This window comes from Chenopodium album, chromosome 15, assembly GCF_948465745.1.
Source record: "Chenopodium album chromosome 15, dcCheAlbu1.1, whole genome shotgun sequence".
NCBI lineage: Eukaryota > Viridiplantae > Streptophyta > Magnoliopsida > Caryophyllales > Amaranthaceae > Chenopodium > Chenopodium album.
Genome location: NC_137848.1, coordinates 46229557 through 46253578, shown reverse-complemented (window position 1 = coordinate 46253578; position 24022 = coordinate 46229557). Strand labels below are relative to the sequence as shown.

Here is a 24022-nt window from a genome sequence, read left to right as displayed (position 1 = left end):
CGTGCTAGCTGGCCAAAGTACCGTGCCGCCCGCGAGTTCGTGTCGTGCCCGTGCCAAATTTTCAAAATCGTGTTCACGACATGGCCCACAGCCCACTCCTTCATCATCGTGCCGTGCCGCTGGCGTGCTCATGCCGTGCCGTGCCATTTTCGTGCCGCCCACGGGCCAACTCAGCCCATGCCCATCTCTAATTTACACTTCAATAGATAGTCACAAATCTTAAAAAGAAAATACTGTATTTTTCACAAAATAAAAATAGGGGAATATGGACTATGGAGTGATATTCAGTTTAAAGATTGTAAAAACAAATTGGAGATATTGTTACATACATCCGGGTGTACCGTACACCCATGAGCATTTTATTCTCATTTTGATGATTGTCTTTATTTAATCCTTAAATTAAGAGTAAAAACTAACAATGAATTAGTTGGGTGTACAGTACATCCAGGTGTATATAACAAATTCCAAACAAGTTGCTAGCTTGTTATAGTTTATTATCCTTTATCCTCATGCTTTATAATATTCGGAATGATAATCTATACATCTTTAATATGAATGGAGTAAATTAAATGAGATAAAAAAAATACTACAATTTTGAATCTAAAGTGAAATTTCAAGAAATGGATTATATGAAATTATCAACAATAATCAAGCCAATCTGTACTAATCTAGCGCGTAATGCGTTATATATCAGTTTGAATTTCTATATAAAAAATTCCACATAAATATTAAGTTTGAACGCATAAAATTGACAATTATTATCATAAAGACATAAACTAGTTTGTTACTCAGGCAATGCCCCGGTATTAAATTAACATTAAGTTTAAATAATATATTGAAAATATTACCTTAAGTCTAAAATAATTTTAAATAGAAATAAAAGAATATAAGAAAGAGGAATGCAATTGTATACTAATAAATATTACTATGCATAATTGCTTAATTGGTATTGAATATAGAAAAATAGCATCCAAGGAAATAACATTAGCATGTAAATGATTTCTTACAAATTAAATTGTAGTTTAATGTGCAATTATTTAAAAGTTACATTCTAACGGAAAATTAAATACGAATGTTACAAATATGACTAGTTTTGAGTAATAGATACATAGGGTGACATATAACGATGATGTGCCTACATTGAGGGAGCGGTGACACATGGGGATAGAATGTTGTCCCTTTGTGTTTTAATAATACTATAGATGAATTTTGTCACCATTCAATGATTTCGCTCCTCCTCCGGTTAAGTGTATCTAATGGCTTAGAAATTCATGCTTAGATCCACCTCCTAAAATACTGTCGCAGATTCTGGAACCTTAACTTGTCGGGCTGGGCAACTGATATTTAGGGCCTGTTCTCTTCCAGCTTATTTTCAGTTCAATTCGGTTCTTAATTTCCTTCTCTCATAAAATATTCAATTCAGCTCAGCTCAGTCAAACAGAACAAACCCTTACTCTGTCAATAGATATTGTGCCTCGTCTATTGATATTCTCTCAATAGATGAGGCACAACTGTGTTCAGAAACAAAATCTGCGTTGCGGCTTCTAATAATGATCAAAATACCAAGACGAGCTATGAAAAACTAATTGATTCCGATATAACTTCTCTTTACTGAATTTCCCAGGTAAATTTATTTTCTTTACAAGAAAGTAAAGCTAGAATGCTTCTAAACTTACATATAACATACATTATATGTTGCAGATTCAGAACTTTTTAGCTTCTACCATTTCAGATCATTACATTATGTATATAACTAAAAATGAAAAGAAAAAAGGAGGGGTGGACATAAAGCACCAACAGAATCTACAAAGACCAAACTTCGCGGAGAAGCTCATACCTTGAGTTCCCTCCGCAGCCTGTTGGTTCCATAGATTTCAGACTTGCATTCCCATTTTGCATTGTACAAGGTGATGATTGCTCGATGAAGGATGTTAGTGGGGAATCTAGATCGTCTAATTCTTCATCACTCATATAACCTTTCTTCTGTACCATAGATGCATTCCTTTCAATTTGAGGTTTCCCTCCTGCCTCGGCTACTTTCTCTGAGACTTCACTCGATGATGGAGGGAAATATGAAACAACAGGAGCTGCATATGGGAAGCTTCCAAAAGCATCTCCAGCTATTTTCCGCTCAACGAAACTCTGCACATGACAAATTGTAATAGGTGATTTAGATACTAAGTTGTTTTTCAATACAAAATCTTCAAACAGCACTCCATCCATTTTTAATGAAGAGGCTTAGCTTTCCCAGCATTTAAGAATACAATTATTATGGTAGTAAATAGTAGTCGTATTCTGACTCTATTGTATAAAATATCTCAGATCATCCAATGTGGTCTATTAGAAAGAAACGGAGGGAATTTTACCTCAGCGTTCAGTGCCTCCAAGACTTCTCCTGGAACTGGATCTGGACAAAACTCATCTGGAGTGAAGTAGCACAATATCCGTTTAATAACATCCAAATTAACTGAAGGGCATACCTGCAAATGTAAGATAAATCAGGTTTGATGAACAAATAATTATAGGTGGTATGAATGTTATGTAGTATGTCATAAGTGTACTGAAATTGTACCTCATTCCTTATTGAACGGTCCATAAGCATATCTTTCGGAAGCATCAAGAGGTCACTCAATTCATTAAGAAGGAAAAAACACTTAGTTTGTGTAGTTTGGGGATCATCATTGTAGGTTTCAGCATCATCATTTGGGACGGAGTCCGTCTCCATGCCAAGCTGATTAGAAAACCACCTAGACCAATTGCCAACCTGAAAAAATAATAAATTAGCCGAATATTTACCACAACTAGAGAATTTTCTCAAAAATAATTTTAAGTAGGTGCAAAATCTTTCTAGGATGAACAATTGACATTCTAGTAAGTTGTATTGAATTAATTTAATTGTTCAGAAAATAACAGAAACTAATGCTATCATCACTAAAGCCATAATACAATATCAAATACGAATTAATGCTCACTTTCGAAAATAAGTATACTGTTAGAATTTTAGGCCAAACTTGAGAAATATTATAAACAGACACATTAGTCTTTTTTTAAATAGATAAGTTCCATTGGAAGAAAATAAATTTTGGTGCTTAGAGATTATATTCAAGTATTAATCATTTAATCATGCACATTGTTAAAAAAAATACAAATAATAATTGTGAGCACAGAAATCAAACCCGAAACAACACTTTTTCCAACTGGCAGAAGTAAAAATAAGAGTTAAATGTGAAGCATACAGTATTCTTTAGTTGTGCACCAGCGCCAAAGCTGAAATCTCCTGCTGGAATTGGTAGAACTCTTGAGTCTACTATAGGATCTGAAACTGGATCAGTAGGAATCTGATGTGCAGATTCCCTTAATATGGCATTGAACATAGCCACATCTAATCTTCCAACACATTGTTCCATCACCTATTCAAGAATCCAAGAACAAAATCTTGCTTAGGAAACAAAAACAATTAAAGATAAGAACACAAGGATATATCTCATGAGATGCACTAAAGGAGAAGAAACAAAGCAACAAGCAAAAAAGATGCTGCATTAATCACATACCATCCTTGCCAATACTGGCAGACAACCACATTCATGCCCTGCAGCACGAACAGGACAAAGCCTCTCGAAAGCACCCTGGAATGCATTTCTCCACAGTTCAATGGAGAAAGTTCCTTGCTGCTGATCTCCCAAGGAGGGACCTAACAATTTTCCAATTTTCTTTTGGCTGATCAGGTCCTCAACAGGCGTTTGCATATTTGGCGTTAGTGCCTAAAGGAAAAAAGAAAATGAAATTCGGGTAAACATTAAATTACTGCAAACTGTCCCATAAGCTAGAAAAGAAAATATAATTCTGAAATTTATTGCACATGCGAAATATATTCGTGAATCCAGAAATTTAAAGAGCTAAGCCAATAGTTTAACTACCTGCCACCACACTGACTCGACAACCCTAGAGAAAATCCACGACTCTATTTTTCCTAAAGCAGAAGCGAAAGTACTAGTCTCTTCCCAATCTTCAAACAGCTGGGTAATCTTATTTACTTGATTCCCATTACAATGTCCTTTCAATTTCAAAGAGAAAGCATTTCCCTCGCTACCTTTTCTACTACCATTTGATGTACCAAACCTTGCTGGGCTTGTTTGGCTAGAGATGCCAAATACTTGTGAGATAATTTCCCTCAGAACAACAGTGTTTGAGAGCCAAAAGGTTAACCTTGAGCATCATAAATGAAATTTTTTATCAGAATACAAGTTAACACAATATATAAATGACAAACAAAATATTCTCAATCATGCACAGAATCCACATTTCAGCACTCACCTTGCAACATCATTTCCGCAAGTTCTGCTAACCAAAATAAGCCCTGAAACAGTATTTTTAGCAATTGTTGCTCTCTTACTTCTAGTCCAATGTTTGCATGCATGTATATAAAGCCTAGAAAGTCGTCGAGCAGGTGTATGTACTTTGTGAGCGGAGCTCCCATGCTCTGGTATCACAGAATAGAGCGATACTTCAAGAGCAGCAACCGCTCTAAGCTCATCCTCTAATTTCTCAATCCTATTTTCCATGACATCAGCTTTCTGTTTCAAGGCAGCTCTTTGCTGCTCTGAGTATGCATTACCTTCAGGCCCAACAGTATCATCATCACTTCTTAAACTTTTTATGTCACTTGAGGCCTCATCAAATATTTCTTGGTTTGTTTCCTCAATAGGCTTATCCTCAGTTCCTTCAGAACATTCAGATGATGAATCTTTTGGAGCTACTTTAGAACCACCGGATTTCATGGCCTCTTTTGATGAGGAACGAGCTTGTTTTATACCCGAGTTACTCTTTTCATGAGTAACCCGCACCTTTGATGTACCCTTGTTCGGAATTTTCTTGGAAACATTTGAAGCTCCTATTTTCACATCATCAGCAGCCTGGATATCATCCTGAGAAGATGTTGAGCCTTTTAAAGATTCATAATCAGAATCATCTCCCTTCTTACCCAACTCACTAGAACAATCCTCTAGATCGTCATCCTTGTCTCCAGTCATGGTATCCTGCCCTTTAGGACCTTGACCTGCATCCCCTGACCTGTATGCATCATCCACATAATGTATAACCACATTTTCATAAACTTCAGGGGCCTCTGCACCCACATTTGTATCACTTAAAGCACTATTAGACGCTGGCTTGGCACGTGAAGCCTTAGATTGAGATTCTTTTGCATTTGATGGTTTACGGACATTCTCTTGAACCGGTTTACTCTCTCTTCTAGGTGCTCTCACAGATGGTTTAGTTTGAACGTTTTTTTGAACCTTTTTCTTCTCTGCCTCCCTCATATTGTATCACCTTACCTCACTCGTTCAGTAGTATATACAGAAATATTGTGCAATCAAAATATGACTTATAAGATCCTTGGAAAAAGAAGGGTAATTCCAGACACAAAAGGAGGTTTTGCACCTTTAATGTAGATTATCAGGTAAGTCTTCCGGCACAAGTCAGGTTTATATTTAATCTGCAAAAGAGGAATAACTTATGATCAGCCAACAAATTCAGAAGGTTGAAAAAAGGCATGAAATGCACCAACTAAATATTCACATACTATCAATTAATAGACGTGATGATAGGACATAATATCATCAAGAAAAGGAATCACATAAGAAAAAAAAAAAAAAAAAAAAAAAAAAAAAAAAAACTACGTACATGTAAGTCAGAAATTTCAGAACACAGTGTAAGAGCTGTGAAGCTGTGCATATTCAAAATGAGCATTATACATGATCGATTTCTAAAAATGGCAAAGAGAATACACTCAAGAAAGTTCGGGACGCTACATTGTCAAAAATGAAACATGATAAAGGTGGAGGTAAACCAAATGAATCCAACCACAGAAGATGAAAAATAGAAAAGGACAAACATATGTGGTCTTATGGAACAACTTCTTCTAGTCCCCCACAAAAGGGAATGTATTCTTCAAAACAATATCAAACTTTTACCACATTCAAAACAAGTCATAAGATATACAAAGTACAAACTACATGTGATTCAAGCCCCTTGATTCACTTCCTACAAAGTGCATAGCAAGATTGCAATAAAAGTAACTATCAAGTTTCGACAACATGACTCGAAAAAGAGACTACTCGATGATCTACAATACTTTTCAAATAACGTACTTAAATGATGATATGTAAGCAAAGATTAGCAACATTGGACTAAACCTCCCTCGCGCCTCGAATTTGTGATGCATTTGCTAAGTATTGTACTCTATAATAACTTCTCAACAATTATTTTGCCCAAAAAAGATCAAAACAAAGAAAAAGCAAAAGTACCATAAAAATTCTCTTAATAATTAATCCTAATTTTTTAATTTAATTCAAAAAAGAAAAAAGATTGTAGTATGAAGAACATGATTTTGTTTTAATAAAAAAATCATAATCAAAAGTAAAAAAGGAAACTTCATCAAATCTGGAAAGCGATTGGTCTCTAGATGCAGAGTGATATTTTAATTGCCATTTGCACAACCAAAAAAAAAAAAAAAAAAAAAAAAGAAACGAAATGACGACAACAACTGACGACTATGAAACTACACTAACCAGTTTGAATTAACACTTCAACAACCAAAAATTTAATGTTTTCATACTCGAATGCTAAATTGCTTAATCTAGTAACTAAGCAGATGAACAATTCATTAAATGCATTGCAATTTGATAAGATCATGTATGATTTTTGGGTATACGATACCATTTGAACTTTGTTCTATTCGACTTATTTTGACTAAACTTATTACGAGTAATACACACGCATGAATACATGATCCAAGCATAAAAACATTGAATCAAACATATTACAATCATACAAGAAAAAAATAAATGAATGAATGAACAATTTACCAGAATTCAAAATGAGAACTGAGAAAACCAAAGAAGATCAACCCAAATTGCCAAAATAATTTTGTTTCACCTAAAAAAACACAAATTTATACCAAAAAAAACACACCCAACAACAACAAATGAAAGTGAAAGGTATCAGATTAAGACATATAATTAAGCAAAAACAAATGAAGAAAACGTAAAATTCAAGAATTATAATTCAGAACCCAGTAAAATAGAAGCAGGTTGAAGAGTAGTCAAATCAAGAACAGATAGAAAAAGCAACAATACAACAATGATAGAAATAAAAGGATGAAGAAAATTACAGTATAAATTTAATTTTAGGGGGGGGTCACTTTCTAAAAACAGGAAAGAGAAATAATTGGGATTAGCAGCATTTATGGTTTTAAGTACCTCGATTTGAGTGAAATGAGTGAGTGAGAAAGAAGAAAGAAGAAAGAAGAAAGAAAGAGAGCACGTTTTCCTTGAAACTTCTGGGTTTGAAAGAAAGTTACTAAATTTGACTGTATAATAAGAAGAAGAATGAAGTGTGGCAGTAAAAATGGAAGTTGTGGGATTATTATTAAAAGTGTAACTGAATTTTTAAGAGAGAGAATTAGTGGGGGCCGAGGAGGTTACAATTGGATATTCATGGAGGTGTGGCCGGGAAATGGGTGTCGGTGTGGGAATATATTATTGTCTACTCACCCTTTTGCTGCCCCTTCTTCTGTATCTTTTCGAGGCTGTAATTAAAGATGGTTGTGAACTGTTTTGGGGTGATGTCGTGTTGAATTTACATGTTTTGGGAATATTTAGGTCCGGTTCAAGAGTCGTGTGTCAGGCTTGGACATGCCAACAATGGCTCAAGTTAAGGGTGGAACCGTGGACATAAGCCACATTGTAAGTTAGTTACACTATGAGAGACATGTTGGTGGGGCCATGGACCATGCATACACTTCATTTTCAAAAATCGGCACGACCCTGGCACGAGCATAATGGGTTGGCCCGCATTTTTGACTTCTTATTCTTTTACCAAGGGTTTGTTCTATTCAGCTTATTTTCAGTTCAGTTCAACTCAGTTTAATAAATCAAAACATGCCCTAATTTTACCAAAATATATATATATATATAAATTGTTAAGTGACTCGCTATACATAGAATGTAGGGCAGGTCGTGCATGAGCTCCTTTTATAAAGATCGGTATTACGTGACTATTTTTTGTCTCGTTCTAAGCACAACTCTCTTAAGCAATAGGGACGATGACATGATGCATGGCCCTACACAGCATGACCCATGCCCATCCTTAGTCCAAGTCCATGTGTCACTGTTTAGTAGTTTGCAAGACGTGACTTGTCATGCATCTCCTAAAAAAGGTAGTTTAGGCTTGATCCACAACTCTGTACGCACTCTAACGTGCTCGTGTCAAGCTTATAACTTGCGCACGACATGCCTAATTAAGTCAAATTTCACTATTATTTGCATCATCCCGATCCTATATGACTATACGAATGATTTGAACCCTCTACAAAAATTATATGTAATGCCATACCAATTACTAATTTATTTTATTACTATAGATTACAACATATGAACAAAGGATCAACCATGCAAAATCTATGAACCCAAGCTCCAAGAAGTCATAATAAAGTGTCTCATCAAACACTTTAAAATGATCCGGCCGACCAACCATGCATTGATGCACAATCTATGAACCTAATTATCTAAGTTGTCACCTCACCTCATGCTTTGTTTTAAATAAACCGTCTCAAATTAAGGCCCCGTTAATACACTTGAAAATCTCATAATACTTGTACGTTGTACCTCAATTCCTCTGTATTCTATTAATTGTTACTCGTACTTCGTATATTAACATATTACTAATTATCATAATATTTGTTGCATGATTTCGAGTTCTGACTGTTCTCTTTATCCTAACTCTTGCAATGTTCCTCATATTATTTTTGTTTTGGGTGTTTTTGTCCCTCGGGAGAGTTACGTCACCAAGACTGATCCGGCGCGGTCCACACCTGCAAAACACGGAAACTCCAGTTGGTAGGAGCTCCGCCTCCGACAATCAAGTTAGAACGTGTAGGAGAATGTAAAGAGTGCGGAAAAGTAAAGTGGGATTTTCTCGGATTCCGAGATCAGGTGTTTTCTCTGATGAGATAGAATGTAGGGTAATGTAATAAATCAATGTGTCCCCAAAATGGGGGAAATCTCCCTATTTATAGGGTCATGAGAAACGTGCTCATTAGTCATGCTAAAAGATCCGGTTCAAAGGCTTCTAGCTCTGAACAAGAAGACATTGCTACTGACTATCAACAGCCGGCCAAGGGGCCATCAATGACAAACCCTACTCAGACGGGCATGTCCCCTAGAGACATCGCTGCTTTGAAGGGTAGCTTTCAGGCCTTCAAGGATAATCATCCCATAGGAGACGACTGGCATATAGAGGTGCCGCCTGTCGAGGCGACGGTTGCCCGGGAGGATGATATCGAGAACGCCGACAATTATTTCGGCTGCTATGAGGTCGTCATTAGAGTCGGCCTCCGCTTCCCCCTACACAGGGGAATAAAAAGAATTTTGAAAGGGTATGAGTTAGGCGTCCAGCAACTCACCCCCAACTAGGGGTGAGCATAACAGGGTACCCTGTAAAAATTTCAGGAACCGGAACCGAAACCTATTGCAACAGGTTCCTCAAAATGGGAACCGGAACCGGAACCTGTTGAACAGGTTCCTAGAAATTGGGAACCGGAACCGGAACCTACAGGTTCCGGTTCCGATTCAGGGTGCCCTGTATTATAAGATACTCACTAACTTTTTGTAGATTTTTTAATAAAAAACCGGTTAGTCACTAATTTATAATGTTTACAGCTCGCAAATAAGACAAACTAATAGTAGTTATCTTACAAATTTAATATATATATTTTTATAATTTCAATTTTGATATATATTATTTAAAAATTGAGTACAAATTAGTGTATAATTAAAAATTAAGTGATATTTTTATCAGGTACAGGGTACCCTACAGGTTCCGGTTCCAAAAAATTGAGAACCTGATCCGGAACCTGTTACAACAGGTTCTCCAATTTGCTACCCGGAACCGGTACCTCTTGTACAAGTTCCGGTTCCGGAACCTGCGGTTCCTAACAGGTTCCGGTTCCGATTCAGGGTACCCTGATTTTTTGCTCACCCCTACCCCCAACTCATGGATAAATATATTAAGTTATATTGACGTTTGTGAGTTCTAAGACATTGAGCCAAGTTTTGAGGCTTTTGCTCACATGCACTACATGAGCCGGGCTCTAGGCGGATGGGGAGCTTGGTATTCATTGACAACGTATCCGCAATATATGATGATGGTTGACAAGCTGTCCAAGTGGACCGGCTGGAATGAGAAGTTCTACTTGATCTCCTCGCCCACTTTGGGCCACAACCGGTTTCTACGCCGGTATAATAAGGATCCGGCTCTGCTTGGAAAGAAATGCACCCTTTCTCGCATTCCGTCTAAGGTTTGGGAGGAAATAATAGAGTTGAAATTTTTTTGAGACCACCACTGCCCCCCTGGAGGATGGGACTCAGATAATTGTACCCAAGAATTGGGTACCCCATCCAGATTTTTTGAAAGATGAGGCGTTCCTCTCCGCCTGTGGTCTTAGCACCATGTTTGAGAGAAGTATGTAATTTGTTCCGGCTATCCTTTACTTATGTTTTTAACTAACTTGTTGTAGTGTAACTAACCAGCCGGTTTCCATTTGTAGAAGAGGCACTAAAGATGGTGGATGCCAGCAAGACACCCGCAAAGCCGGCTGCTCAACTAAAGAAAGAGCAGCTGGAGAAGAGAAAGGCAGCCTTGGACGCCAAGCAGGAAGGGGTAAGGCCCGCCTGCCATACTTTCTTGCAATTTTTGACATATGTTGTTCATATGCCGACTGTGACCCTTTTGTCTGATTTTGCAGAGTGGCGGTAGGAAAATCCCGTGCTCCATCACCAAGATGATCAAGCGGTGGGGAGATGATCTGGCTAAGAGCCCGGCCAAAACTTTGAAGAAGAACCCTTCCCAATCAGTTTCTTCCTCTCAGCAAAACACGCCGCACCCTACAACCAGGGGTAAAAGCCCGGTTATGCTGAAGGCTCTGAGCAAAAGCAAAGAGCGCGCTGGGAAGTTGTCGGATGCCTCCACGACGTCAAAGAGTGGCGTGCCACTCACTGTTGTAGTCGGCAATGCAACGGCTGAGGGGGGAGAGACTTCTCAGCTTAGAGCTCAAGGTAAGACTAATCGTATTGAAATTCCCTGGCCGCTTGAGTTTATGCGAGTCAAAACTAGAGTCAGCCCGTTTGGAGATTCGCTAAGCAGCCGGCAAAAAATGGATGTTGCCTTTGCTTCTTTCTCACCGAGTAATTCTTATGGTGCAGATGCTACTTCCAACCAGCCTGATGTCCAGCAATTTGCCAAGCGGATGTTAAGGACTCTGAGCAGGCCAGAGAAAGGCATAGTGCATGATTTGCAGGTGGTAAACTTTGATCAGATACTTGCCTTTCTGGTTGAGGTAAGTTAGAATTTTGTATTAAATTCTTTTTTCCTTCCTTATTCACATTCTAATATGTTGCCTGCACCCTACAGGCGATGTTGAGGGTAGACGGGTTTAAGGTCCCATTCAGGCGGAAGCAAGAAGAGGTAAATGATGCTAAACAGAGGGCCTCTGAAACTCTCAACTCTGTTGAATACAGAAATATAATGAGTGACGTTGAAATTAAAGCTCAAGAGTTGAAATAGGAGGAGCTGATCAGCCGTCCAATACTACAAGCGGATCAGCCTTTCGCCCAGGCGGTGAAAACTTCCTGGGTTATTTGCAATCCAATTTCACTCAATCGTCCGTTTGCCTCATTGGGTGGACTTACGTAATTTCAAAAAATGATCTAAGTTAGAACTTCAGCCGGCCACCGGCTGATGTCTTTGAACATCCGATTTTTCGAAAACTTAGTCGTTCTTTATAGATTATTCTGGTCAGACGGCTATGAGTTGACCAATTAGGTCGTTCAATCTTTGCCGTCTGTAAGCGCTTATAGAGCAATGGAAAAATGCTCTCTGCGACGATTCCACCCGGATGGGCATCGCCGGACGCCATACTCATGTTGGAGCAGACGAATTTATAAAATATATTACCATCCGGCCATTGGCCTCATGTCTTTTTAAGACGGTTGTATACCCACTAAGTCTTTGACTTAGCTTATTATTCATGTATAAAGGTGAGTCGTCTGTGCATTGCACGGGCGGTATTCGAAATATTATGCATGCATATTAAGCAATAAATAACATAATTGGAAACAAAAAACAACTTTTTCATTGATAGGCTTTTTATTTACAAAAATTTACAAGTCTCAAAAGTAGTACTTTTTAAAGTTGTCTACATTCCAAGTTCTAAACAGCTGCCTGCCGTCTGGAGTTTTCAGGCGGTAGGTGTTGTCTCTTACTTCCTCATAGATCCGGTATGGGCCTTCCCAATTAGGAGTTAACTTTCCAAGTTCATTGGCCCTAGCGGTTGCCTCCATTTTTCGTAACACAAAGTCCCCAACTTTCAAAAGGCGTTTGTGTACTTTCTTGTTGTAGGCTCTTGTCATTTTCAGACGGTAAATCTCATGACGCAAGACGACATTGCCCCTGCGTTCCGGGAGTGAGTCCAATGCTAGCCGCACGGTCTCCCAATTTGCCTCTTTATTGTATAGCATGACTCGTAGAGTCGGCTCATAATGCTCGATGGGCAAGACGACTTCAGCACCGTACACCATGAGAAATGGGGTTTCACCGGTTGCCCCTTTTTCAGTTGTCCAGATGTCCCATAAGACATGAATTAATTCCTCTGCCCATAAGCCACCGGCTCTTTCAATTTTCTTTTTGATGCCATATGAGATAAGTTTGTTGAAGGCTTCAACTTGGCCGTTTGCTTGGGGTCGGCCGACTAATGCAAAACAATGTGAGATCCCTTGATCCCCCAACCAAGTCTTGAACTGAGGCGTCTTAAAATGAGGGCCATTATCAAATACCATAGACATAGGTACCCCAAATCGGGTGATGATGTTCTTCTAAATGAAAGAGATTACATTCTTTGTTTTGATGTTCTTGACCGCCTCTGCCTCCACCCACTTGGTGAAATAATCCACAGCCACCATAATATAGCGCTTTCCGCCTGGTTTAGGCGTATAAGGACCCAGAATGTCCATGACCCATTTAGCAAACGGGACAGGGTTGTGGATTGCCTTCAGATCAGTAGCCGGACGACGGATTAACTTGCCAAATTTTTGACACTTATCACATTTTTTGACCATTTTCATGGCATCTAATTCAAGAGTGGGCCAAAAGTAACCCTGCCGCCTAGCTCTAATGGCTAAAGATCTGCCGCCTATATGGGAGGCGCAGTACCCGGCATGCAATTCTTCATGAACTTCTTGCCCCTTTTCTAGGGTAACGCACTTCAGCAGGAGTTTCAGGAAACCTGTTTTGAAGAGTTCTCCATTTCTCATCTCGAAGTTTGCAGCACGTTTCTTTTATACGGCTGCCTCCTAGGGTGAATCAGGAAGCATGTCGTCTGTCAAATATGCCCGGATGCCATCCATCCAGGTAGAGCTTCGGTCAAGTACTCTAATTGGTTCTTCGTGTATACTTCGCTTTTCCATAACTTCCCAAAAGATTGATCGAGGTGTATCATAGCAGGCAGAGGATGCCAAATTGGACAAGTCATCCGCCTGGTTGTTCTCAGATCTGGGCACTTGGCTTATGTGAAATTCTTCAAGTGTCCCAGCTTCATCTTTGACCGCCTGAAGGTATTTGATCATAGCCGGATGGGTGGCCTCATAGTCACCATGGTATTGGCTAACGACCAACTGTGAATCAAAATAGGCGTCAATTTTTGTTGCCCCTGCCACCTTACACATGCGGATATCGACTAGCAGGGCTTCATATTCTGCCTCGTTATTTGAGGCTTGGAACTTGAATCGTAGTGCATATTCAAATTTGTTCCCTTCAGGAGACTCGTAGATAATGCCTGCACCACAGCCGTTCATAGTAGAACTCCCGTCTACATACACTATCCAATCCTGATCAGGATTTTCCGGTACAACCGGCCTTGTCATTTTGACAATGAAGTCGGCAAACGCCTGACCCTTTACCGCCTTCCTTGGTTCGAAAATGATTTCAAGACTTTGCATTTCAATAGCCCATTTGAGCATCCTATCGGATGACTCCAAGGTTGACATTGGCTGCTTGAGAGGTTGATTTGTATAGATCACAACCGGATGTGCCAAGAAGTAATGCTTCAACTTCTTGACAAGGAGAACAACACTGAGGGCATGATCTGAGACGGCTAAGTACATGAATAACGTCTCTTTGGACAAAGGATTAACAAGCCTTGGCAAAGAGTGCAAGTGTTCTTTCAATTTTTGAAAGGCCGCCTCAGCATTATCCCCCCATTCAAATCTAGTCTTCTTCCTGATTACTTAAAAGAAGTAAAGACATTTGTCACCTGATCGGCTGAGGAATTTCCCCAATGCCGCCAGACAATCGGTGAGTTTCTGAATTTCCTTGACAGTACGGGGTGACTTCATGTCAATTACCGCCTGTATCTTCTCGGGGTTAGCCTCTATCCCCCTTTGATCAATCAGGAATCTGAGAAACTTTCCAGACTCAACACCAAAGACGCATTTCTTGGGATTTAACATGACCTTATGCCGCCTAAGGGTGGTGAAAGTTTCTCGGAGATTAGCAAGGTGATCCGTCTATACACCTCTACATTCCTCCCAATTTGATTAATGAATACTGTACTAATCATCCGTAGGAAACTAGCAGGTGTATTCTTCAAGCCAAACGGCATCACAGTATAACAGAATAACCCATGATTAGTGACGAAAGCCGTCTTCTCTTGATCTTTCTTCCATAGGGGAATTTGATGAAAGCCTAAATAGGCATCCATAAAGCTCATCAAGGCATGCCCGGCTGTAAAGTCGACCAAGCTGTCGATGTTTAGAAGCGGGTAACTGTCCTTTGGACATGCCTTGTCTAAGTCAGTGTAATCTACACACATGCGCCAGGTACCATTCGGCTTCCTTACAAGCACAACGTTTGCAACCCAATTAGGGAAGTTACATGGCCGAATGAACCCAGCGTCTAACAGCTTTTTGACCTCGGCAGCTGCCGCCTGACTTCTTTCCTCGCCGTGATTTCTTTTCTTTTGCCGGATGGGCTTATTTTTGGGATCTACGGCGAGTTTGTGGACAGCGAGATCCGGGCTGATGCCTGGTATCTCTTCCACTTAAAAGGCAAAAATGTCTTTGAATTCCTTCAATAGAAGGTGCAAGTGTGCACCCAACCTTTCAAAGGCAACTGTCCCCACCTTAACAGTTTGCTCTGGACGGCTGTCGTCCAGAGGAATATCAATATGATCACCAGCCGACTGGGGACGGAGTTCATCTGACCGTTCCCCTGACAGTGATTGCTATTTCTTCTCTTCCTTCACCTCCACCAGTTGATTAGCTTTTCTTTTCTTTCCGGTTGCTGGTGGGGCTGGGTCAGAGTCTTTCATATCGTCAAGTTCTATTGGCTCCTTCCCCAATCTGGCTGCAGCAGCCGTTGGTTTGACGTGTGAGAGGTAACACTCCCTAGCCGTCTTTTGATACCCGTTCAGGGAGCCAATAGAGCCATCATCCTTTTTATATTTTAGAAACATGAGAGCTGGAATGATGACGGCCTTGCACTCGTTCACAGTAGGTCCGCCCAGAATAATGTTGTAGGTGATCAGCTCATCAGCCGCCAGAAATCGGACGATCATATGTCGCCCTTTTCCATTCCGCCCCAACCGGATGGGTAAGTCAATTTATCCAACTGGGTGCATGACCCCTCCCCTAAAGCCAACAAGGGGATGGGAGACGTCGCGCAGATCGTCCAGCTTGTAGTTTAACTTGAATAGACACTTGTAGCTGATGAGGTTAGAGGAGCTACCAGTGTCTATAAGGATCTGACCAACCAGCTGGTTGGCGACCTTACATTCAATGACGACCGGGTCGTCATGCGGCCGGCGAACTTTACTCCGATCCTTCTCAGTAATGAGTACGTCTTGGAAAGTACCACTAGCAGATGGCTGTCTATTATCAACAGAATGGATCATCTTTTTCAGATGATTTTTGGTGCCTCGGATGGTCGGGCCACCACTTGCAAATCCGCCTACTATGGTGTAGAGTGGCTCGTTCTCAGTGTCTGAACTACTAGTAGGGTGGACAGTCTTGGACGACTGTCCCGGATTCATCTTGACAGTCGATTTGGATTTCAAAACATAGGATTTTAGCACCTCCTTGTCAGCTAGACGGTCCAACGTATGCTTGAGACTATAGCAGTCGTTGGTGTCATGGCCGACTTCCTCATGGAAGTGACAGTATTTATTCTTGTTTCGTGACTGAACGAAACTCTTCATCTGATTCGGCTTCTCAATGGTCACCCGATCTTTTATATCCATGAGGATGGAGTAGCAGTCTTTATTAAACTCGTACCTCGGAACGTACGGTTTGAATTTTTTCTTTTTTCTTTTTCTTTTTGGATGGCTAATCAGGCTCATCAACCGCCCAAACTTCTTTTCTCTTTTTGCTTTCTTCAGCTTTCTGAGCCAGCTGAGCAGAACGACTCTCTTTTTGTTTGTCAGACTTTTTGGAGTCTGATTGATGGCTGGACGAGCAGAGGTCGGTGGCTTGAATAAAGCTCTCCGCCTCTATCAACGCCTCTTGGAGGGTGAAGAGCCTCTTCCGGACGTGATCAAACTTAAAGGTTGACCCATCCTTCAGACCCTTGAAAAAGTCTGTATAGGCTACCTCGTCAAACAGCCCTTGTATCTAGATGCTCACCAAATTTAACTGTCTGACTTAAGAGCGAAGTCCTTCTCTCTCTCCCTGCCGTATGGTGCTCAAGTCGAGACTTGTTTTCTTAACAGGGATGTTCATTGAGAAGTTAGAGACAAACAAGAAGGCAAGCCTCCTGAAACTATTAATACATCCGGCTGGCAGGTTGCCAAACCATTGTTGGGCCCTTCAAGGTAGCCGGAAAGTATCGGCACCACATATCATCCTTAAACCCTTGCATGTGCATAAGATTAGTGTAGGCCATGAGGTGATCTTCAGGGTTTGTAGTACCATCATAGGCACCAAACAACACATTCTTAACCTTGGTCGGCTGTGCCGCCTTGGTTATCTCCTTGGTGAACGCAGAAGTTTGTTCACCAAGTTTAAGCAGCTGGAGCTGCCATTCAAAGGGTTGGACATTATATGCCGCCTATATGGCTCTCATGCAAGGATTACAAATTACTTACGGATGTATTTTTGAATCTGTCTGGAAAGCTTGATGTAGAGGCTGACTCAGACAGCTGCTGGCTCCGGTTGTGCTCGATGATGTGTTGAGCATCGGAGAAAGCTTTCTTGCTGTCATCCTGTTGAACAGCTCGGATGACCTTCCTTTTGTCCGTCTGGGGCAGAAGAACCTTGGTCTAGTCAATGGCAGGCATAGTCTTCTCCTTTGAATGTGGAGTAGGCTGCCTGTCTCTGACTGACTTTCTCCTCTCAGCTTGAGGAGTCTTCTTGGCCGAATGACCCTTGCTAGGGCCAACCGTCCTTTTGTTGATCAGGTCCTTGATTTCACCCTAGAAACTTGTCATGAATTTCATGAGTTCGTCTCGCTTTATTGGAGCCTGACCCCTTGATGCCTGAGTGTTACCAAGGCGGTGGTCCATCAGTCTTGCTGGTACCAGCTTCATCGTTAGGTCGTTCCAGCTTATCTTTGGAACGGATGTGCTTTGAGAGGAGTGACCCATCAGGACCCACTCGGGTTTCGACTTCACAGTCGTTGTCTGTATCATGGTCTGAGTAGACCACCCCATCGGCTCTAGGCCGGTTGGGTTCAGGTGGTGGTACAGACTCTTGAACCATCTTATAGGTACTCTCCCCACAGACGGCGCCAAATGTTTTGGGTGTTTTTGTACCTCGAGAGAGTTACGTCACCAACACTGGTCCGGCGCAGTCCGTACCTGCAAAACACGGAGACTCCGGTTGGTAAGAGCTCCGCCTTCGACGATCAAGTTAGAACGTGTAGGAGAATGTAAAGAGTGCGGAAAAGTAAAGTGGGATCTTATCGGATTTCAAGATCAGCTGTTTTCTCTGATGAGAGAGAATGTAGGGTAATGTAATATATCAATGTGCCCCAAAATAAGGGAAATCTCCCTATTTATAGGGTCATGGGAATACGTGCTCATTAGGTCATTCTGACCTAATGGATTGCGCCGTTTTGCGGCTTTTCTCGGGAATTGAGCCTTGAAGGCTGCAATTCTAGCTGACATTTTAGGCTGACACGTGTCAACTGGTGGGTGATCCATGTTGGACCTGTCCAGGCTGGACACGTGTCCCTCTCTGATTGGCCACATGTATAGGGTATTTTTACCTTAAACAATTTTGGTGTTACGTAATTTCCTTTCTGTAATATTATTTTTTATTTCACACAAAGTCTTAGACCATGACTGGCCATTATAGGGGTTACTTCGTTAGTGTAGGGCGTGTTCGGCAAAATATAGTTGTGAAGGTAGCTGTTTGCTGTGAAGGTAGTTGTAAGCTGTGTAGGTACCTTTTAGTTGTCAACAAGCTGTAGTTGTGAAGATAGATAATTTAGGTATGAGTGTTCGGTAAAGTAGCGATTGACTAGCTGTTACATATAAAAATCAATATTTTATATTAAAAACTATAAATTAAATTTTCAACAGCTACCTCTACTTTCAAAAGCTAATAAATCTAACTTTTCATAAAAGTTACCTCTATCACTGAAAGCTGCCCTTACCACTACTTTGCCAAATAGTCACATTTTTTGTTAGGTAGTGTTTTGACTTGGTCAAACCACTAAGGGCCTGTTCTGATTGACTGAACTCAGCTGAATTGAACTGAACTGAAATGAAATGAACTGAACTAAACTGAGCTGAGCTGAACTGAACTGAACTTATTAATTAGTGATTTTTAACTACGGATTAGTGATCTTTGATTATTTATTGATTATTTATTACTATGCATATGTGTATATCCAAATGTACATATTAAAATATTTAAGAAAAATATATTATATAATTATAAAATTTATGGAAAATATATTAAAAACTTGAAACCCCAAAACATTTTAAACACATATACTATTTAATTTAAAAATAAAATAGTATTATGACAAAAGAACACAAAACACTTACATGTATCTAACCCATTATTTATTGATTATTATTATTATTATTATTATTTATTGATGATTATTATTATTATTTTTTATTACTTATTGATTATTATTATTATTATTGTTGTTGTTGTTGTTGTTGTTGTTGTTGTTGTTGTTGTTGTTGTTGTTGTTGTTGTTGTTGTTGTTGTTGTTGTTGTCATTGTAATAAGAGCTTAAAAGAATGAAATTTGGCTTTATATCATTAGCAATATCATTAGACATAAATTAAGAGCTGAACTGAACTGAACTGAGCTGAACTGAACTGAACTGAACTGAACTGAGCTGAGCTGAGCTGAACTGAACTGAATTTCAACGGAAGAGAACAGGCCCTAAAAGCTACTCAAACGCCAGGGTTTACTTCGTCAGTGTTAAAGGGGTTATTTAGGGCATGTTCACTTCAACTTAGTTTCAGTTCAGTCCAATTAAGTTCAGTTCAGTTCTAATCAGTTCAGTTCAATTCAGTTCCTAATTTCCTTATCTCATAAAATATTTAATTTAGTTCAATTCAACTCCAATCAGTTCAATTCAGTTCAATTCAGCTTAGTTCAGTAAATGTGAACAGACCCTTAGTTAGTGTAATAGGGGTTACTTGGTTAATATTATAGGGGTTACTCGGTTAGTGTTATAGGGATTACTTTGTTTTTTTATAAGTGGTCACACAGCGTGGCCAGCCACATAGAAGACGGGCCGTTTATTTCATGTTATTTACGTAAAAGCATCCAATTTTTATTGTTATCCTTTTAAAGTGAATTATTGCTTGTAATTAGTTAAAATTTATATACAACTACTTTAAACTTAGAGTTTCCACGAAACCTAATACGCATAATTTTACTATTTATGTTTTAGCTACTGAAACGTTTTGTGCATCACTTATTACTTGTACTTAAGTAAGATCGATAAGGACATGTTTAAAATATCCTTTTGTTTTATGTGTAATAATGAACAGGAGAAGATTATTATAAGGTGTACAAGATTATATAGAGGGTCCATAATGTTTGACAACAACTACAACGTCGTTTTATTTTCTTCAATCACCAACCTCTTAGTGAGCTGGTAGCAACTGTAGATTGTCATCACATATTTAATAGGCAACTGGGTGGTTAACGCCAAATTAAGTACTTTGACAACTTTAGGTTATACACTTATACTTAATAATGATTTTAGAATTTAAATATGTGCTTGTGTACAACTAGTACAAGTATATATCATAAATGATTATAGATGCATGTCTTCGATTTCCATTGTATTAATGAAAGAACCTAGTACGTTTTCAATTAATGAATAATAGGTTTGAACGTTGGAGTTGCGACTGCAAAAAAAAAATTGCCGTACAAGAAATGTTAACCATGTTACACTAGAGATGATCATGGTTGAATTTCGGCCAAAGGTTTGAATTACACAGCAAGAAATGGCCGTTTTGCCAACAGCCAAAAACTATTATGTCAAGTCTACTTTTTGGGTGAGAATATTGCCTAAGTTCATAAGGACAAAGCTTCAATCGCATGAAAGTTAAAGTTGTCTAAAATGTATTATATATTTATAACTTCGTACCAAAATCTTAATATATAATTGAAAGTTACTCAAGTCAGATACATGTTTAATGGGAGGAAATAAAATGCCCAAATCTAAAAAATGAGGTAAAATTAGTGGTACAACTATACTTAAAGTTGCCTTTGTAAGCAAGATAGCTGGATAGCTAGTTGTATTTGTAAATAAAAGGTAACATTGAATGAAAATACAAAAAATACACTAAACACCACCAATGTCAAGAGAAGTGATTTAAAAAAAAGATTGAAGTAAGGTTATTAGGGCTAGTAATCCAGAGTTCAGACCCGATCATATTGTTTGTTTATTGTAAAATATCTTTAATATTGTATTAGTAATATTAGATGTTTGCAAGATACATTTAATGTTGTTGTAGTTTCTTATAAAAAACCAAATTCAATCACATGCAATTATATTCATACTTTGTGCCATACTTGAACTAATTTTGATTAAAGCAACTTATTATATTTTGGTTAATGGAATATAGTCTAAGTTATTATTGTAGAAACAAATGAAAATTGCACATATTCTTAATCAGAAACGCATATAGACTTGTCCTATTGCTTGCTACGGCAGGGACAGAAATCACGCACCGAATCAATTCTCTCATAATTCTCCCAAATTCTTGGTCAACTCTTTTAAAGGGAAATAATCAAAATGTATGTTAAAGAAAATCCAAGATATAAAGAGAGAATTCACCGACACACTTACACACCGACGAAGTTATTAGGAAATAGTAATACAAATAATTGTTGAATTATATATTGAAATTATTATGCCTACTAAATTAATTAACTCTAAGATAACATTGTTCATGATTTGTTGTGTTGGTTGTCATGATCAATTGTCCCATTACATTACATGGTGGCAATGCAAATCCTACATTGGATACTACTAATTTCTTAATATTTACTATTTTCTAACTTAAATATTGCATTGTATTCCGTACTAATCTTTTGGATATGGAAATCATATGGAAATAACAATGCATCGAAGAACCCCTTTGTAACCGTTTGACCATGTCACACTAAAGTGTGCGGTGAGTTAGACTTGTTTTGGCCCTGTTTACTTCACTTTAAAAAAATAATATTTAATAAAAATAATTTCAGTTCACCAAAAATAAAGTAAAAATAAATTCAGGTCATTAAATATAAATTCAGTTCAGAAAAAATCAGTACCTTTAAGAAGAAAATATAACAAATAATCCGTATAATTAATTTCAGTTTAGTAAAAATAATTTAAGTTCAGTAAAATAATTTTAGTTCAGAAAAAATAATTTCAGTTCAGTAAAAATAATTTCATTTCAGCAAAAATAAGGTGAAGTGAACAGGGCCTTAGTTCATCTTAAAAAAAATATTTTCAGTTCAGTAAATATAAGTTCAATTCAATAAAAAAAATATTTCATTTCAGCAAAATTAAGTTCAGTTAAAAATATTAGTAAATTTTAAAAAGAAATATAATAGAAAATCTATAAAATTAATTTCAGTTCAATAAAAATAATTTAAGTTCAGCAAAAATAAGGTGAAGTGAACATAGCCTTATAATGAAATGCAACAATGCAAGTAATAAGGGGGAAAAAATAATGATAACGAGTCAAATGTGGACGGAATTCTTGTGGATTTAGATTCATATTCTATATATTGAATTCGAATTAGAATTTTGATTGAAGGATCCAATAATTTCAAAGCTAAATTCACGGTTTGAATCTGAATATACAAATCTTGAAAGCATAGTCCTTGAAAATACGATCTTATATGATCTTATCATCCTTAAACTTTATTTTATTCAATAGATTTATATGATCTTATCATCCATAAAATTTACTTCCTTTGTTTTCGTATACTTGCAACACATCTTTTTATCACACTATTTGAGAAAGTGATTAGACTAAGTGTAGACACCTAAAAATGTCTCCCCAAAACCAAACCAGATGATGAACAACCTTTCACCGCCATTACTGGTCGGGTTGAGTATTTAACCTTTGGAGTGGTTAAATCTATATTCAATCCCAATACATTTGATAAACCAACCCAATTCTTAGCCCATTTTCCCCAAATCATTACTTACTTTCCACTTTTCGTGTCCACATCAAAAAACCAAGAGAAACTGATTTTGTGGCCTATAACTTTGATCTAATTATTATTTGGTTTTATAGGCCTTTCAATAAGCTTTCCAACGATATATCATAAGCCCAATTCCGATTTAAAACGAAGAAGATATGAGCAAAATACTAAACTCGGCCCAAAACCGACACCCTTTCACTAAAACGGTCATATCTTAAAATCTACAAATGATTTTGACCTTATTCCAATTGGGTTGGAAAGTAGAATTGATAAGCTTTTTAACGACATATTATATGCCTTATTCTAAGTTACGGATCAAAAGTTATCATAATTTTAAAAACGCGTAAAAAACTGGAATTACTGCGCAACAGCTAAAATGCCGCCCCACGGTGCATGCCAACGTGGCACGGTGCCTTGTACCGCACGGTGCCTTGTACCGTGACACGGCACTCTTCACCGTGTCACGGTGCTTTCACGTGTCCTCTCCGTGTTTTCTCTCACGCGCTTATGAATCTGGATGCATTTTTAGACAAATTATACACCGCGATACGATGTGCTTTACGGTGGACAGTACCGTGTCACGGTGCCCAATTAGGGTTTTCCACGGCTCTTATCTCTTCTAGGGTTTTGTGTATTCCTTTGTTTATTTCCTCTATAAATACCCCCGTCTTTTCTGCTATTTAGGGCACCAAAAATCATTCTCTGTCTCTTTACACCAAAAATCATTCCCTCTTTCTCTCTCATATTCTAAGCAATTAAACCTATATTCCTAATTACATCATTTCTTCCTTAAGCTCTCAACGGAGTCCATACAACACTTGAATTTCTATACTTAAACCAAGGCGTGAAAGGTAGAATTGACTGAGGGTTTGGACCAATTCAACTCTACTTTTTATTTAATTTAATTGTTTCAATTTGATTTATTTTTATTGAAGTTACTAACAGTTTATTCATAATGTAGCAATTCAAGGAAACGCGGAAAGTGAGTAATTAATCACTTAATTACTCTTAATATTATTCTTGTTGCTAGTATCATGATTAGGTTTATTTATATTTGATTTGACTAACAATTTATTGTTGAATTGCTTCAAATATTAATGTTTATTATATTGTTATTATGATCACCATATTGCCGTTTAAAGAGAATATGTAATTGGACGACCGGTTTAGGTTCCTTTTTGATCTTGTTATTTAATCAAGTGATCACAATATTTTAGAATTACATGTTGCATTAATATTCAACCAATTTAGCATAATTATAATTTGGAGCGAATTGAATCTTTGTTTGTATG

The 24022-nt window shown here is 38.3% G+C and overlaps 1 protein-coding gene across 4 annotated transcripts; it reads right to left on the bottom strand.

Annotated features, from left to right (window-relative positions):
* Nucleotides 1-1586: 1586 nt before the first annotated feature.
* Nucleotides 1587-7597, bottom strand: LOC145583207 (uncharacterized). Of its 4 annotated transcripts, XM_081640391.1 has the most exons (9): nucleotides 6867-7108; nucleotides 5440-5494; nucleotides 4315-5070; nucleotides 3918-4206; nucleotides 3552-3761; nucleotides 3237-3410; nucleotides 2573-2764; nucleotides 2367-2480; nucleotides 1587-2142 (listed from the first exon to the last, which is right to left on the bottom strand). In XM_081640391.1, exons 3-9 carry the CDS (start codon nucleotides 5028-5030, stop codon nucleotides 1804-1806), a joined length of 2034 nt encoding a protein of 677 aa, XP_081496517.1. In that variant the 5' UTR covers nucleotides 5031-5070; nucleotides 5440-5494; nucleotides 6867-7108; the 3' UTR covers nucleotides 1587-1803. The 4 variants fall into 4 exon arrangements, with proteins under 4 accessions (XP_081496517.1, XP_081496516.1, XP_081496515.1 ...); XM_081640390.1 differs by lacking the exon at nucleotides 6867-7108 and adding an exon at nucleotides 7172-7597 and having other exon boundaries at nucleotides 4315-5494; XM_081640389.1 differs by lacking the exon at nucleotides 6867-7108 and adding an exon at nucleotides 7260-7597 and having other exon boundaries at nucleotides 4315-5494.
* Between the last annotated feature and the right edge of the window lie 16425 nt (nucleotides 7598-24022).